Source organism: Narcine bancroftii, chromosome 1 (assembly GCF_036971445.1).
Source record: "Narcine bancroftii isolate sNarBan1 chromosome 1, sNarBan1.hap1, whole genome shotgun sequence".
Taxonomy (NCBI): Eukaryota; Metazoa; Chordata; class Chondrichthyes; order Torpediniformes; family Narcinidae; genus Narcine; species Narcine bancroftii.
In genome coordinates, this window is record NC_091469.1 from 294,226,082 (window position 1) to 294,241,478 (window position 15,397).

Consider the following 15,397-nt stretch of genomic DNA (forward strand, 5'->3'; position numbering starts at 1 on the left):
TTATGTGTCTGTAACTGCATGGCCAAGCCTTTGTGAGCTTCCTCAGTGGCAAGCGCACCTTAACCGCAGTGCTTGCTGGAATACAAACAGATATCCCTGCATCAACTCAACAGGTTGGGTAGCATTTGTGGAGGGAGAAACAGAATTAGCATTTGGGATGCTAGATCATTGACCTGAAATGTTAACCTGGTTCCTCTTTCTACAGACGCTGCCTGACTTGTGAACGTTTTCCTGCTTTTCTTGTTTTCTTGTTCAAATTTGTGGAATCTGCAATGTTTTGCTTTTGTCACAAAGCTTTATTGAGTCTGGCAATGAATATTCAGCTTTGCATTTTTTTTCATTAAGATCAAATTCCTTTCTTTTAATGTGTGTGGGATTTCTTTATTGTTTCTGCTGATAATCTTCACTGATTCTTTTCCAGCAATTGGTTCCTTGCTGGTGACCCTCCGGTACTTTAGCCAAGAAGCCATCTTTGCTAATTAATCCCCCAAGTGCATTTCACCCAGTTATCAGCTCAGGTTGTTATGTCCTCCACTGATGGTGAAACATTTAGCTGAGCAATTTAGTTAATTTGCTTTTGGAATGCAAAGTTGGTAAATTTGCAGAAATCTGAAAATGTCTCACAACAGGGATTAGAACAGTGTTTAATGCATGACTTGGCTCAGTAGGGTTTCGTTTTTGAATAGCAGTAAAACACTGTTCCAAAATATTCTCCTAATCCTTGATAGAGTCATGTTTCATGTTTTAATCCTGTTCTTAAAAAAATGAATATAAATGTTGAATTGGAAAAGTCTAGAAAAATGTCAGCATTAGCTGTTCTGCAAACAGAACCAAGAGCTTAAATGATTTGCCCTAAATTGGAGATTTGTAACCAACTACAATAGCCTGAAGAATATTAAAGAGTGGTGTTTTACAGTAGATCTCCAGTTGAAATTTTTGGGAGTATGCTGACCCGAACCTTTCACACTGGTTTTTTTGTAACTTTTAACCATCAAACTGTATGAAACATTTGAAAAATAAATTGCAGTAAAACTCCTATTATCCAGAATTCATGCAGTTGGCAGCCTCAAGCAACTGGCAACAAAATCTCAGAAAAATAAATAGGTAAAAAAAATACAGAAGTTTTACATTGGTGTGCCTTGCTGTTAGTTCGCCAATCACACAGCACACAATCTCAAGCAACCAGAAAATTCACTTAGCTGGCATCTACCAATCCCCTTAGGTGTTGGATACTAAGGGGTTTTACTATATTTATTGCATTTACCCAAATATGTGGGAGACAGATGTGAGTGTAAGTGACAATCCACTTTGGCTAGAATTCTGAAGTTAATGTGTGCTTGTTTTTTGCTGGATTTTGGACAATGGATAGAAGGACTGGAAATCTCCCATACAATATTTTGGTCAATAAAAGTTCTTTGGGACAATTAAATTAACGTTGGCATTTTGTAGATTCAACCCATTGATTCATTTGTATCGTTGGTCCACGAATGCCAAAAGGGTGGGTGGAGGGGACTTCCTTCATCTTATTTTCCATTGCGAGGATAGTGTGATCCAATAAAGATTCACCATTCACTGTAATGTGTTCACTTGATGAATTATTAATTAGACAGCGAATTGAGCAAGTTTTCAGAGCTAGGTTTGCATTCACAGTCCACATATGTGTCTCCTCAAACCTTTTAATTCCTTAATTTTAAAAGCTTATTTATCTCAATCAGTGTTCATGGCACTATGTGGATTTGCAACCTTTGAAATTTGTCTGACTTAAGAACAGGGAGCTCTGTGGTGTTGCCGTGTGTCATTTGTTGCCAAATCTTGTTTCTTGTCCTTCAGTCCAAAGTCAATGATTTTCATTTTGATTGGTTATCTCCTTCTATCTGCTTGGCTGCAGGCTTCCAGCACCCACCACGAGATTGTCAGCTGCAGGCAGTGAGACCAAGACTCGTGTGTCCACCAATGCCAACAACAGGCGCAGTCAGAGCTTCAACACCTTCGATAAATCCAAATCTGGTCACAACCCAGCAGCAAGCAATGAGAAAGGTATTGTCACAAGCTTCCTGATGTTCTCGGTGAAAATTTGACTTCATTTGCAGAAACCTCACTTCCTTTCAAGCTCCCAAATAGGAGGAAATCCGGGCAGATGCAGACGCTGATCTCTGCTGCTGAAGGTGTGTGCCTGAGTCTAAGGAAGGGTGTATAGGATAAATGAATGTCAAATCATAGAGGTGCATAACATATATAAAGGCCACTCAACCCCCATTGAGTATCTGCTAACCATTCATTATCAGCCCTGACATTCCCAAATTCTCCAATTTTTGCCACTCAGTCACATAAGAAGGTTCAATTCACATGGATATTTTTGAAAATGGGAGGAAGCTGGCACCCTCATATACCCAAAGGAGAACATGCAAACTCCACACAGACAGCAGCAGAGGTCATTAATACCCCTGGGTCACTGGAGCAGCCCACCCAGCTTCACCACAGTGACACCCATCATCCCAGCAAATGTAAATGCTTCTGTGCATGACTCGAAGATGAGTCTCAATCCTTCCCAATCACTTGGTCAGTGGAAGCCCCTCAACCAATGTTAATAATAATGTATTAGCTGGGTTAATTCTGTCTGTGGGATTCGATGGATCACTTGTCTGAAAATTGGTGGTGAATGAATGCTGAACTCCTCATCACCAATATTTCATTCCCTTTACACTGGACAGCAAGTTTTTCAAAAGGTTTTCTTCCTGAAATAAAATTGGGAATAACAATAGACAACTTCAAGCTGAACACAAAAAGCATTTCACATTCGCTGTGAGAAGATGGAGAAACATTGTGTTAGTTCAACTGACCTAAATATGTTTTGCGCTGAATTTCGTTTGAACTCAGCATCTGTTGCCTCTTGTGTCATTGTTCAAAAATAATTAGTCACACTGTCCTGGTGTAAATTTTCACCGTGTTTGTCACTGACTGCACTGAGATCAGCAGTGAAGACGTCCAAGTGCGAATGCAGAAAAGCACTTTTCAATGTCTTCTTGCACTTCATGGGTTTGTCTGCTTGAAGTAGACTTAGAATATGACAGGAAATCACAAAAAATAAGGTTATATCTAAAAACACGGTAGGTGATAGGAAAATTTTAAGGTGATTTTCGTGACCAGCAGCCCAAAATCCATAAAATACACCCAAAAGTGTTCAGGAAGCAAAATCTTTGTTGACAAGTGTTATTTGCATATTGGTGATCATTTATGAAAACTTTGGGGTGCTTTGAGGTTATAAAAGATTACTATCGTAATGAACCATGATGGATTTATGTCAGGGACACAGAAAAAACTGTGTTCCTTTGAGTACCAGGGAGTGATAGCAATGTGAGCTTGACAACATTCTGTTGTCAGATAATTTGCAAAACCCCAGCATTATCTGAATTATAGATATTTGGTTAAAGTCTCCAAGAATCCCCAATAATTAACTTTAAGAAGAGGTCCAGGGCTTCAGGAGAACAGGGGATATGTTTTGCATGAGCTGTTTTAAGGAAACAATTTGTAAGACTGCAATGAGCTGGATTTTTTTTTTAAATGCAGTGAGTTTTTTTTTTTAAAATTCAACATTCTTTGAAATTTTGGAGTTTAATTTTTTTCCAGTGAGAACTTACAGCAATGCACGTTCTGAACTTTGGACGTCTAAGTGGTAATCACTGATTTGTATCAATGGTTTCTCACAGATGAGGTTTCCATTTCACTGACACCAGCAGAGGGAGGTAGCGTGTGGAAAAACATAAATTCAGTCCATTCACTCAAACTGCTGAGTTTTCGTTTTGTTCCATCCCTTAATCTTCAGTCTTGGCGCAGCAGTCATCCATAAGACGGGGCTAGGACTCTTTTGCAAAAAATTCCCTTCAAATACAGAAGGACCTGCCTACTTGCCTTCTGAGAGTTAGCTTCCACCATCCTGTCATTGCCATCCAACCACCCCCCCCGCCCCCAATCACCCCACTGATTCTTTTATCCATTATTTAGATCTTTGACAATACTAACCTTCCTTTGCGACTGGTATAGGCAGTCTGTTGCAAAAGGTCAGAAAGAGAACTCTGGACAACAAACTTTTTCAAAAGGTTTGCTTCCTGAAAAAAAAATGGGGATTACAATAGACAACTTCAAGGTGAACACAAAGATAATTTCAGACTTGCTGTTTCATGTCGGAAGTTGGAGAAACATTAAATTTACTTTTATCAAATTTAGTTTGTTTAACTGTGTAATGATGTTGACACATTGCGTTAGTTCAATTGACCTAAAAATGTTTTTCTGCTGATTTCCGTTTGTGCTCAGTAACTGATGCCTCTCATGTCAGTGTCAAACAATAGTCAGATAGCACTGATGGATTCCAGTTGCCCTGATACCACTTTTACATGGTCACACTGTCCTGGTGAAACCTTTTACCATGTTCATCACTGACTGCACCAAGATCAGCAGGGAAGAAATCCAAGTGCAAATGTAGAAAATGAGTTTTCAATGTCGTGTTGCACTACATGGTTTTGTTTGCTTGAGGCATGTTAAGATTTTAAATTTTAAAATTAAATTATAAATTTAGACATGCAGAACAATTACAAGCCTTTTCAGCCCACAAGCCCGTTCCGCCCAATTTACACCCAATTAACCTACAACTGCCGTATGGTTCAAACGGTGGGAGGAAAATGGAGCCCCTGGGGAAAATCTATGCAGCCATGGAGAGAACATTCAAATGCCTTACGGACAATGTGGGATGGGAACCCTCTGTCTCAATTGCTGGTGCCGCCACAGCATTTTGCTAACCGCTAACCTTGCCGCCCTATGACAGGAAGTCACAAACATAGGTTAGATATAAAAACCGGTACGTGCTAGGAATCTTTTATGGTAATTTTCGTGATCAGCAGCCCCAAATCCATAAAATGCACCCAAAAGTATTCAGGAAGCAAAATTTTTGTTGTCCAATGTAATTACTGTCAATTCTTCTAAAAGAGGCAATCTTATATGAAAAGAAATTGTCGCATAGTGATGTGAAAGAAGGAGGTGTGACTATCCCTAAGAGAATCTTCTGTTCATTTAGTATCTCGGAATTGAGATGATCCTGGAACATTAAGATTGGAAGTTTTAAAGGTTGAAATTTTGGTGTGCAGTTTTGGAATGTGGTTGATGAGGCTGACGAGACCAAATCAGGAGTGCAGAACTACATCTGTGAGCGATGTTTCAGTGTACTAGAACAGCCTTTGAGCTTGTTCAAAAGGATGGTGGGTGCACATTCGATATATTTTTAAAAATCTGAAGCATGCTTCCTCCCATTCCTAAGTCCCAAAGTACTTCAACTTCAATCTTCATCCTTGGTAGAAGAAATAGATGGGCAGACTATTATTTGGATGGGGAGAAAGTTCAAAATTCCAAAGTTCAGAGAGACTTGGGAGTCCTCATGCGAGATACCCTAGAGCTTGACCTCCAGGTTGAAGAAGCCGAATGCAATGTTGGCATTCTTTTCTAGAGGAAAAGCAGGGGTGTAATATTGAGACTCTATAAAGCACTGGTGAGACCTCACTTGGAGTACTGTGTACAGTTTGGGCACCTTATTTGAAAAAATATGTGCTGCCATTGGAGTAGATTCAGAGAAGATTTACGAAAATGATACCAGGAATGAAATGGTTAGCACAAGAGGAATGTTTGTCTGCTCTTGGACTGTACTTGGAGTACAGAAGGATTGGGGGGGGACCTCATAGAGACATTTTGTATGTTGAAAGGCTTGGAGAGAGTAAATGTGGCCACCCCATGGTAGGGGAGTCTAGGACAAGAGGGCACAACTTTAGGATAAAAGGGCATCAACTTAAAACAGAGATGTGGAAAAAACCTTTTCATCAGAGGGTCTTGAGTCAGTGGAACTTGTTGCCACAGGCAGCCGTGGGTGTATTTAAGGCAGAGATTGACAGGTATTTTTGATTAGTCAGGACATCAAGGTTACGGGGAGAAAGCCGGAAAGTGGGGCTGAGTGGGAGGAAGGATTACAATGGCGGAGCAGACTCGATGGGCCAATGGGCCTCCTTCTTCTGCTCCTCCATCTTGTGATCTTGGCTAATTTCTTCTCCAAGGTTTCTGCTTATCAGATATGTTTGCTCAAACACTCATTAATTACTCATAAAGCCCGAGCAAAGCAGTTTGATCAATTGCGTTAATTATGTCGCCATTTTAATCTCATGCTACTTGATGGTTAAAATTGTACCATTGGGTACAAAGCCACATCTTCTGTTCACTTCAGTGAGAAATAATGCTGGCCGACATTGCTTGACGTGTTGAATGATTTCAGAAATTTTGGGGTTTTTTTCAAAGATTTTCAGAATTTTCTGTTTTTTTTTAATTCTCATTTTATATCAGTGAGAAGACTGCTTTGAAATTTAGATTTTTAAGCATTGTATTGATTTCTGCAATTTAGATCAACTTGTTTTTGTCTCAAGGTAAAGCAAATTTTGCAGCTGAAACATCAAGGCATTTTAATATTTCCCCTGAATAAAATGCTGGAGAAAATGTCCAACAACAGCTGGTTGGAGTTTTCTCATTCTTGGAACATGAACCTTCCAGAGTCAGCGGTGTACCTGACATATGAGCCGTGTGTTTGCCCATCGTCTTTTGGCTTTAATGAGATGAAACTGTTTTGTTATTGAAGCTTAATATTGCTGGCAACAGATGACATGATGGTTTATTGAGAAATGAAAGATTTATGTCAGCAGATTACCAAATATAACGTGATATGCAGACAAGTTTATATGATATACATGGAGAAAATTTTATCCCGTTAGAATAAATTGTTTGATCCCTGAGTTGCTTTTTTTTCAGCTAGAAGGATGACTCTATGGAGATTTATTCCTAAACATAAGGCCATAAGATCTTTTGAGGTGTAAAATGGTTGGGCCATTGAATCTTGGCTGTGTTCAGTTAATAATAAGTGCATGAATCAGATTTTACTCTCTGGAAATGAAGACAGAGCTTGCATTTTTTTCCTATCTCACATTTATTGAAATAATTATGAAGTGCAGTGTCAGAAGCAGAGCAGCCAATTAAGATTTCACTTTGACCTCAAATACACCAGCTCGGACGCCTCCGATCCTCTCTCCCTCCTCCTCTTCTTCAGTCTCCTTGCAGGTTTTGACAAGACAAATGGCAACATCTGGCTCCACTCTGGAGGACCCAAAGTAATTCACATGCAGTGAAATGGTATTTAGGTGTTGGCCACTGTTTTAAAAAAGGAGAAGCGGCTTCTAAATTACTCATTGCCTGTTCGAGGCGGATCAATGTCCAAATAATTAATCTTCACGATGATTATTAGGAATCAATATTGGTCAGGCCATAAGGGAAATCAACTGTGGTCTTCCTTAAAATACCAGGTACCAAAAGGGTGATCCATCCAGGAAGTATTCGTTCCAAAACCCCCTCAGAAGTACACTGGATGACAAGGCAGTGGTTTCTGGATCACAGTGCAATCTCACACCCTCTCATTCAAAAGTGCACTGTCCTATAATTTCTTGGAGGAGATTGAAGCATTGATCAAAATATGGGAAAATTGGGAAGGATAGCATGTTATTGTTTTAAACTCTATATCTGGACATAATAAAATTATTACATCATGAATATATTATGTTAGGCATCTGGCAAAAATAACCAGGTAAGTGCAAGAATCTCAATGACAGATATGTGGTGATGGAAGATTCATAAATCCCATTGGAAAACTGTGTCCAGTGATTTGAAAGGCACAGTTATGTGAATTTTGCTCCTCATTTCTGATGATTAAGGTTGTTAATTTGGGGTTTGTTAAATGGTTCAGAAAATCGCTCAATTTTCCAGCAAGATTTTAATCCCCTTGTCTCTTGGGAGTCCAACTGTAGCCTCCCCATTGCCTTTCAAACTAAAATTTTGTATTAACCAGAGGCAGAATCTAGTATCCAACTCAGTGACATGCCATACATTGTTCTTACACATTGAGGGTAGGCGAGAACTTCACTCCTTTATGCAAGATTCCTTCCCATTTTCTTGGAGATTTTGGCACAGAAGGTTATTTGAATGTTATCATTTATTATAGTAAAGCTCAAGTTCGCTAATAACCAATAAATCTCCCAATTTAAATGTTTGTTCATCTAATGAAAATGAAATCTCCATATTCATTGACCAATAGAAGTAATAGTTGATGTTGATCTCTTCAAACATAATTTTAATTTTACCATCCTTAATAAGGGGCGGCATGGTTAGCATGTTACAGCGCCGACAACCGAGACTGGGTTTCAAATCCCGTCTGTAAGGAGTTTGTACGTTCTCCCCATGTCTGTGTGGTTTTCCTCCGGGTGCTCTGGTTTCCTCCCACCATTCAAAATTTACCAGGGGATTATAAGTCAATTGGGAGTAATTGGGTGACACGGGCTCATGGACCGAAAGGGCCTGTTACTGTTCTGTATGTCTTTCTCAATAGTACTCTATCCTGGACTGGGTCTAATAAGTTTTTTTCATAACTTACCATGGTTTTAAATGGGTAGGAAATTCCATTCTGGCTTTGCCTGTAACATTCGCGATTTCTTGGGAACATGAGGTGAATCGACGGCAGATCTGAAATATCTGAGATATGTAATTCAGTGGATGATTACAATTGATGAAACAGGCAATTTAATCTCTCCCAGTGCACACATTAAATGTGACAGTTTTCAACGTCTCCACATTGTAAAGAAGCCAAGTGTTAAACAGATAAAGTGGGATGTTTAAGGTCACAAAATGTAAATTTTCTACTTCTAATGGATTGAGTCTTATCATAAACCAAGCATGGTCAGTGTGCTTTATGCTAATACAGGTTTCGGTGCTGCCATGAGTCCTGGCAGTCCGTTCCAGGCACCTACTGCTCTGTGTAAAAAAAAAATTACACCGCACATCTTCTCTCAATTTTCCCCTCTTGCATGTCCTCTATGATGTAATTCTTTGACCCCAGAAAATAGATTCTGACTGTTTGCCCTTTCAGTACCTCTCATAATTTTATAATCTTCTTTCAGGTTTCCTTTCAGCCTCTGATAATCCAGTGAAAACAACCCATTTTTGTCCACTGCAGAATTATCTTTGGATTATCTTTATATTTTGATAGCACCTTGTGGTTCGATGTTTGAAATATAAAAAAATCACGCACAGAAACACAAGTCAAATGTTATGCTGCGTTTTGAGATTTTGGCACTCTCAAAATTGTCCCTTATTCTTCAGGATTCTAATTGACCCACAATGAGTTTTGGTATTGTGTGCAATTCTTCAAGCATTATGTAGAGAGTAGGGTTTCCTCTCCGTTTTGTTCTTATTATGAATTCAGTTTGATGCGGAGAAAATTGCAATGATGGAAATTGAAATTCAACTGAGCTACAAAAAGAAAGAAAAAAAAAGCATTATGTAGAACACAGAACAGCTTAGATGCTGACACTTTGGCCCACTTTACAATGCAGAACATGATGCCCAAATTAAACTAAAAACTCTGCTGTCCTGCTCATGATACATATTCCTGTAAAACCCTGCAAATCATGTGTCTATCTCAAGATCAATAAAATGCTGCCATTGAATCTGCTTCTGCCATGAGTCCTGGCAGTCCGTTCCAGGCACCTACTGCTCTGTGTAAAAAAAAAATTACACCGCACATCTTCTCTCAATTTTCCCCTCTTGCATGTCCTCTATGATGTAATTCTTTGACCCCAGAAAATAGATTCTGACTGTTTGCCCTTTCAGTACCTCTCATAATTTTATAATCTTCTTTCAGGTTTCCTTTCAGCCTCTGATAATCCAGTGAAAACAACCCATTTTTGTCCAACCTCCCTCCAAAACTCATACCTTTCAATCCAGGCAAAGTCCTGATAAATCTCTTTTGCACCCCTTTCAAAGCCTGTACATCCATCTACCAATGGGTAACCAGAATTGCAAACAATGCAGTGTGGCTGTACCAGAGCAACATAACTTCCTTATTTTTATGCTCAGTGCCTCATCCAATGAAGGCACATATCATGTGCCTTTTTTTCAAACTACCCTATCAACTTGCAAGGAGCAACAGACCTGAACTCCCCAGGTCCTTCTCCACATCAATGCTTTCAAGAGTCCTGCCATTAACTGAATAGATTCCCTTTACACTTGGACAGGTATATGGATGGGAGGAGTAGGGAGGAATACAGTTCAGTTTCAGGTCACTGGGACGAGGTATAATAATAGTTCAGCATAGTCTAGATAGACTGAGGGGCCTGTTTCGGTGCTGTAAAGTTCTGTGGTTCTATTTTACCGCCCAAAGTGCATCACTCACACTTGTCTTGGTTAACATCCATCTGCCATTTCTCTGCCCATATCTGTAATTGATCCATACTCTTTTATTTTCTTTGATAACCCCAGCAATCATTATTTCATTTGCAATGTTACTAATTCACCCACCTGCTTTTTATGTTATGTTACTGCATTTGAAAGATCCTTTATCTGTGCTTGGTTAAAGAGTAAAACTGCTTCGTAAAGTGCTAGGGCAAATTGATGAAAAGTAAAGGGAAAGGTGTGCTCTCAAGTACAAGTCTTGAAGGTTTCATATTGACTAAACGAACCTTTACTGTGACGTCAGTTGTACACATTTCTGATCAAGTGTCAACAATAAATAAACCACAGAGAGATGAAATTTCATGGATTTGGAATTTACATCTCAATAATGAAAAAGACCTCAAACCCCCTAAGTGCTGAAATGAAGTATATTAAGGTGAGCCCTGAGGTAGCCCTTGGATTACATCTCTCCATCATCATGAAAGTTGCTTATTTCCCTCTTTGCCTTCTTTAAGACCAAATTAATTTTCCTGTTTAATTTTGCCACATTCCATAAAACCAAGCTTTAGAGCACCCCTCAATATTTCCTTTCACCCAGTGATCCAATTTTGATTTCCAGCTTTGTTACATTTGACTAAATTTGAGATGCTTTATAATTGCAAAAAGCTTACCTGTAACATCGAGAATTGTATGTCTTCCTCAAATTTAGCATGCATTTTGTTATATATTTTCTTTATAAAGTTTTACGACCTGAAAAAAATGTTTAACAATTGTGTATTAACAGATCTTTCATCAAGCTTTTTGGCAATAAACTGACAATGGAATTTCAAAGTAGAAATTTTATCTTTTTTATTCACGTATTTGCTATTTGTGGACCAGGGTCCTTAATCTAACTATAAAAATTTAATGAAGTGCATGAGAACTTTTATTTATAACCAGCTACATCCATTAAGATTTGTAATAGCCACAGCACATTATTTTATGTTTGATCTTGTACAAATAAAATATGAAGTGGTTCAGGTAGGGCAGCATGTTTAGTGCAGTGTTTAGCGCAACACTATTAGAGCTCCTGCGATTGGGACTAGGGCTCAAATTCTGCGCTGTTGTCAGGAGTTTGTACGTTCTCCCTATGTCTGCATGGGTTTCCTCTGGGCACTCCAGTTTTCTCCCACCCCTCAAAATGTACTGGGTGTGGGAGGTCAATTGGGTGTAATTGGGCGACACAGCCTCATGGGCCGAAAGGGCCTGTTAGTGTGCTGTGTCTAATTTTTAAAAAGAATTAAAGGTTTGAGCAAGTTAGCCCCACACTTGATGAAATATGGATGATCTTTTTGAAATGCAGGAGATTATGAGAGGGATTGGCAGGATGGATACTGAGAGGTTGACGCTCCTGATGGGATAAGTAATTGCAGAGTTTTAGATTAATCGATTCCCATTCATATCTGAGATGATGAAATTCTTCTCAAGCAGATTCATGAATCTTTGTTTCATGGAAACTCTTCATTTCCATTTGATTGGAGTCATAATGGTAGAAACATTTTTTGTTTATGTAACTTGTTTAGATTGTTATGAGCTGTTCTGATTTTAGGGTGTTTTCATCACCATGACAGATCCGTGTTAAACCGATATTATTGATGGAAAGGAAGGATACTGTGTGGTGAGGAAGATTTCTTTTCCATTCACCCATTCCCAAAGACTTTCAATGAAATACCTCTTGCCTCTGTCAAAGAGAAAGCTACTGATGGGTCTGTTTGAACAGCTGCATGCTTAATAAAATCATCACCTGCACTGATTGGCTGTCAGCAGAATAATGGCCTTTCACTCACAGAAGAGAGATTCTAAGCTGATCCAGTATTTAAATACTATATTTATAAGCAAGTAACGTGCGCACTATGTGTAAAAAGATGGTATTTAAATACTAGATCCCCAGGTACCCCCCTCCCCACATATTATATATGTGTGCGCACCGTGCAAGTACATTTTTACATGTTGAAAGAAGGCGCACAGCAGGCGTGGGAAATTCTCCCATTTTTGTTCATTGCTCATTCTCAAGTAGACAAGGAAATTCAGTCTTTAGAGCGGCGATATGTGGAAAGCTGGTCCTCTCAGAGACACTTTTTTCTGCAATGCTCCCACAACCTCAGCACCACCCAAATCCCTGTTCGATCCATCAGCAAACCGAGCTCCAGTTCCAAAGCTCTGACATGATCAGGAAGACTTCCACGTTCGAGGCACTTTTGGGAGCCTTCTTGCCCTTGGCACCCTTATGAGTCCTAGTTCTGTGAGTCCCTCGACCACACATAGCTGTCCACCTGCGTGGGCCTTTCATCTGCTGAGCCCCTCGCCGATCTGCTGCAGAGGTCACCATCCTGCAGGGTCCTCGAGCCACTGAGCCCCTCAGTGGTCCGGTGCCATAGTCACCGTCCTGTGGGGTCATCTCCACTGCTTCTCCTTCTCATGGAGGGGCCGGGGGAGTGTTTTCCTCATTTCTGGTGCCCTGTGCTGGTCTCCTGGAGAATACAACCCCTTGTTGGCTCCTGTCACGCACATCTTGGGCACAGATTATAAGATTCTGGGCACAGATTGCAGTATTTTAGTTTAAAAAAAACACACCGTTGGCTCATTTCATAGGCCATTTGAATCCTGTATGGAGCCATTGGCTTTAAGATCAGGCGGTTTCAGCGCTGCCGTTTTTTTTAAAATCATCCTTGCTTTTTTAATTCTATCCCCCTCAATATGAATGCTAGCATTGCATTTGCCTTCCTTATCACCAACTCTACATGCAAGTTAACATTTAGGGTAACTTGCATGAGGACACCCAAATCCCTTCGCACCCCCGATTTCTGAACTCATTGCTGTAATTCACATCGAAAGAACCAAAGACTTGTTGATCCAAACCAAGGCTTTTATTAACTAAAAGTCTGGAGCATATCACAAGTAGGTCGACCAGTCCAGAATGACTGGACCTGCCAGTAAATGTGGCTACACTCTCAGCCAATCACAGTCATCCTACACTACCATCTGAACATATGTACACATACACATTGGTGATAGAATCTGTACTATCACAATTGCCCATTCAGAAAATAATCTATGCTTTTATTCCTTCCATCAGCGGGCATGATCATACCCTTCACTGTATTCAATATGCCGTTTCACCGAGGGAAGCATTTAGAAGTGACCAAAATAAAAAAGCCTGTTATTTTGAAAAAAAATCTTGACTGCAAGTTGAAAAAGTAAAACTTTTTAAATATGTAACAATATTTTGAGGATTAGAATTTGTTGAAGGGGAAAGGATTTCCTCAATTTTACACCATCCAATGATCTTGCTGGAAACTAATCATCTCACCTGCTGGCATTCACTGTTTCAGCTCATGGAGTGAGCATTTATTCAGCTTCTTGGCCTTGCCAGAATTCAATTACTTTGACTTTCAAGCAGCACAATGGGGCTTTTAGCCTTGCTGCTACTAGAATTGCCTACATATGGTAAGATTTTCTTCAGGAAAGCAACTTGTTAAAAAAAAAAACCATTGTTCCTCCATCAATGCTGACAACTCCGGCTGTTTATGGCAGCACTCCATTCTTTCTCAAGTCTTCGCCAGAGTGTTTTCTACGTGTACCAGCAGGGGGCAAGTTTTAACGCAAATCCTGAATCTGGCTCAGGAAAAACTTTGAACAAAGGAGTTGTTAAACTATTCTTTCCCTCTTCTCCTGACTGCTGAACTGCAGTTCTTGAGAGCATTTTGTCTTGCCTCACCGATGATCTGTGAGCCCATAGGGTCAGCATACCATTCAGTTCTTTTCAACACATTTTCCTCAGGAATCATCAGAAAGGAGTCTTCCTTTTTTTCCCCACATTTCCCAGCTGAGGGTTTATGTGTAACCGCAGTGCCTCCTTTGTTATGTCCCGCCACTAACCGCAAATTCAGTTGGGATCCGGCATCTCTCTGTCATGCTACTTCATACCCTGAGGACAATAATTTCCTCCTCCTCAAGAAAGTTTGCATAGTTAAAAGTTTACACAAAAATGCTGGAGAAACTCAGCGAGTCACGCAGCGCTCTTCATGCAGCAAAGGGTTAAAGCTACATAACCACCATTTCGGCCCTGAGCCCTTCATCAGACTTTCTTGCTTAACCATGTAGTCGAAAGGTCTTTTGACGAAACCCCAGACCAACGTCCTTTCTGACCTCTCTCGTGCCACCATTTGGAAATCTCCAACCTACGATTCGCAATGGTTATCCATCTGGAGATGTAAATATATCCACTGAATCTGTGAGGTAGCTTTGTGCATTCAACGCCACTGAATTTTATTTGTAACAACATTGATCACACACTCCAGGAAATGAATTTTACCCCTGTTCTTTTAATCTAGTGCAGCAAGTGGATCAGAAGCAAACTGCTGGGGGATATCAGATCAGGAAGCAATTGTGGCAATAGAGGGATAGTCCACTTTTTGGGACAAGACCCCGGACCAGAAACATCGACGACCTCTCTGTCTCCTGTCTGACCCACTGAGCACCTCCAGCAGGTTGTTTTTGCTCCAGATTCCACCATCTGCAGCCTCTTGTGTGCCCATGTTACATCTTGAGGGAGTTTGGTGTGCTCAAACTGATGGTCTTTCCTTCTGCACCACGCCGTTGACTATGTTTCAAGCGCGTTGCAAGAAACTGCACATGCTGGATACCTGAACTCAGAAAATGCAGCAGACAATATCTGGAGAGGAAAAGAAAAGAGTTAAAGTTTCAGTTTGATGACCAAAATCAACAGCTCTAAGAATTTGAATATTTAAGCCACATCAGAGATAAGAGATCCACAAATCTGTTGCAAGGAATCCCACATAGACATGAGATGAACATATAAACTCCTTACAGACACCGCGGGTTCCGAATCCGAGTCGCTGGTGTTGTAACAGCGTCGCACTAATCACTATGCTAACCATGGTGTCCTCTTGAGTGGCTCAAAGGTGGCATGGTGGGGTTGATGTAGGATTGGTTGAAATAGGTCCGTGTGAACTCTGAGGGCTGAATGACCTGTTTCCATGCTATACCTTACCACGATCTTTGAACCTACTTTTCGATATTTTTTTGCCAGTTCCTG

General features: G+C 40.2%; 1 protein-coding gene across 6 annotated transcripts in view; it reads left to right on the top strand.

Moving 5' to 3' along the window:
* Positions 1 to 15,397, top strand: part of nav2a (neuron navigator 2a) — a 411,462-nt gene that overhangs the window by 136,213 nt on the left and 259,852 nt on the right. For all 6 annotated transcript variants that reach the window (XM_069904879.1, XM_069904824.1, XM_069904830.1 and 3 more), the window contains one exon: positions 1,889 to 2,037. In XM_069904879.1, the coding sequence (XP_069760980.1) occupies positions 1,889 to 2,037 (149 nt within the window). The remainder of the gene's footprint in view (positions 1 to 1,888; positions 2,038 to 15,397) is intronic.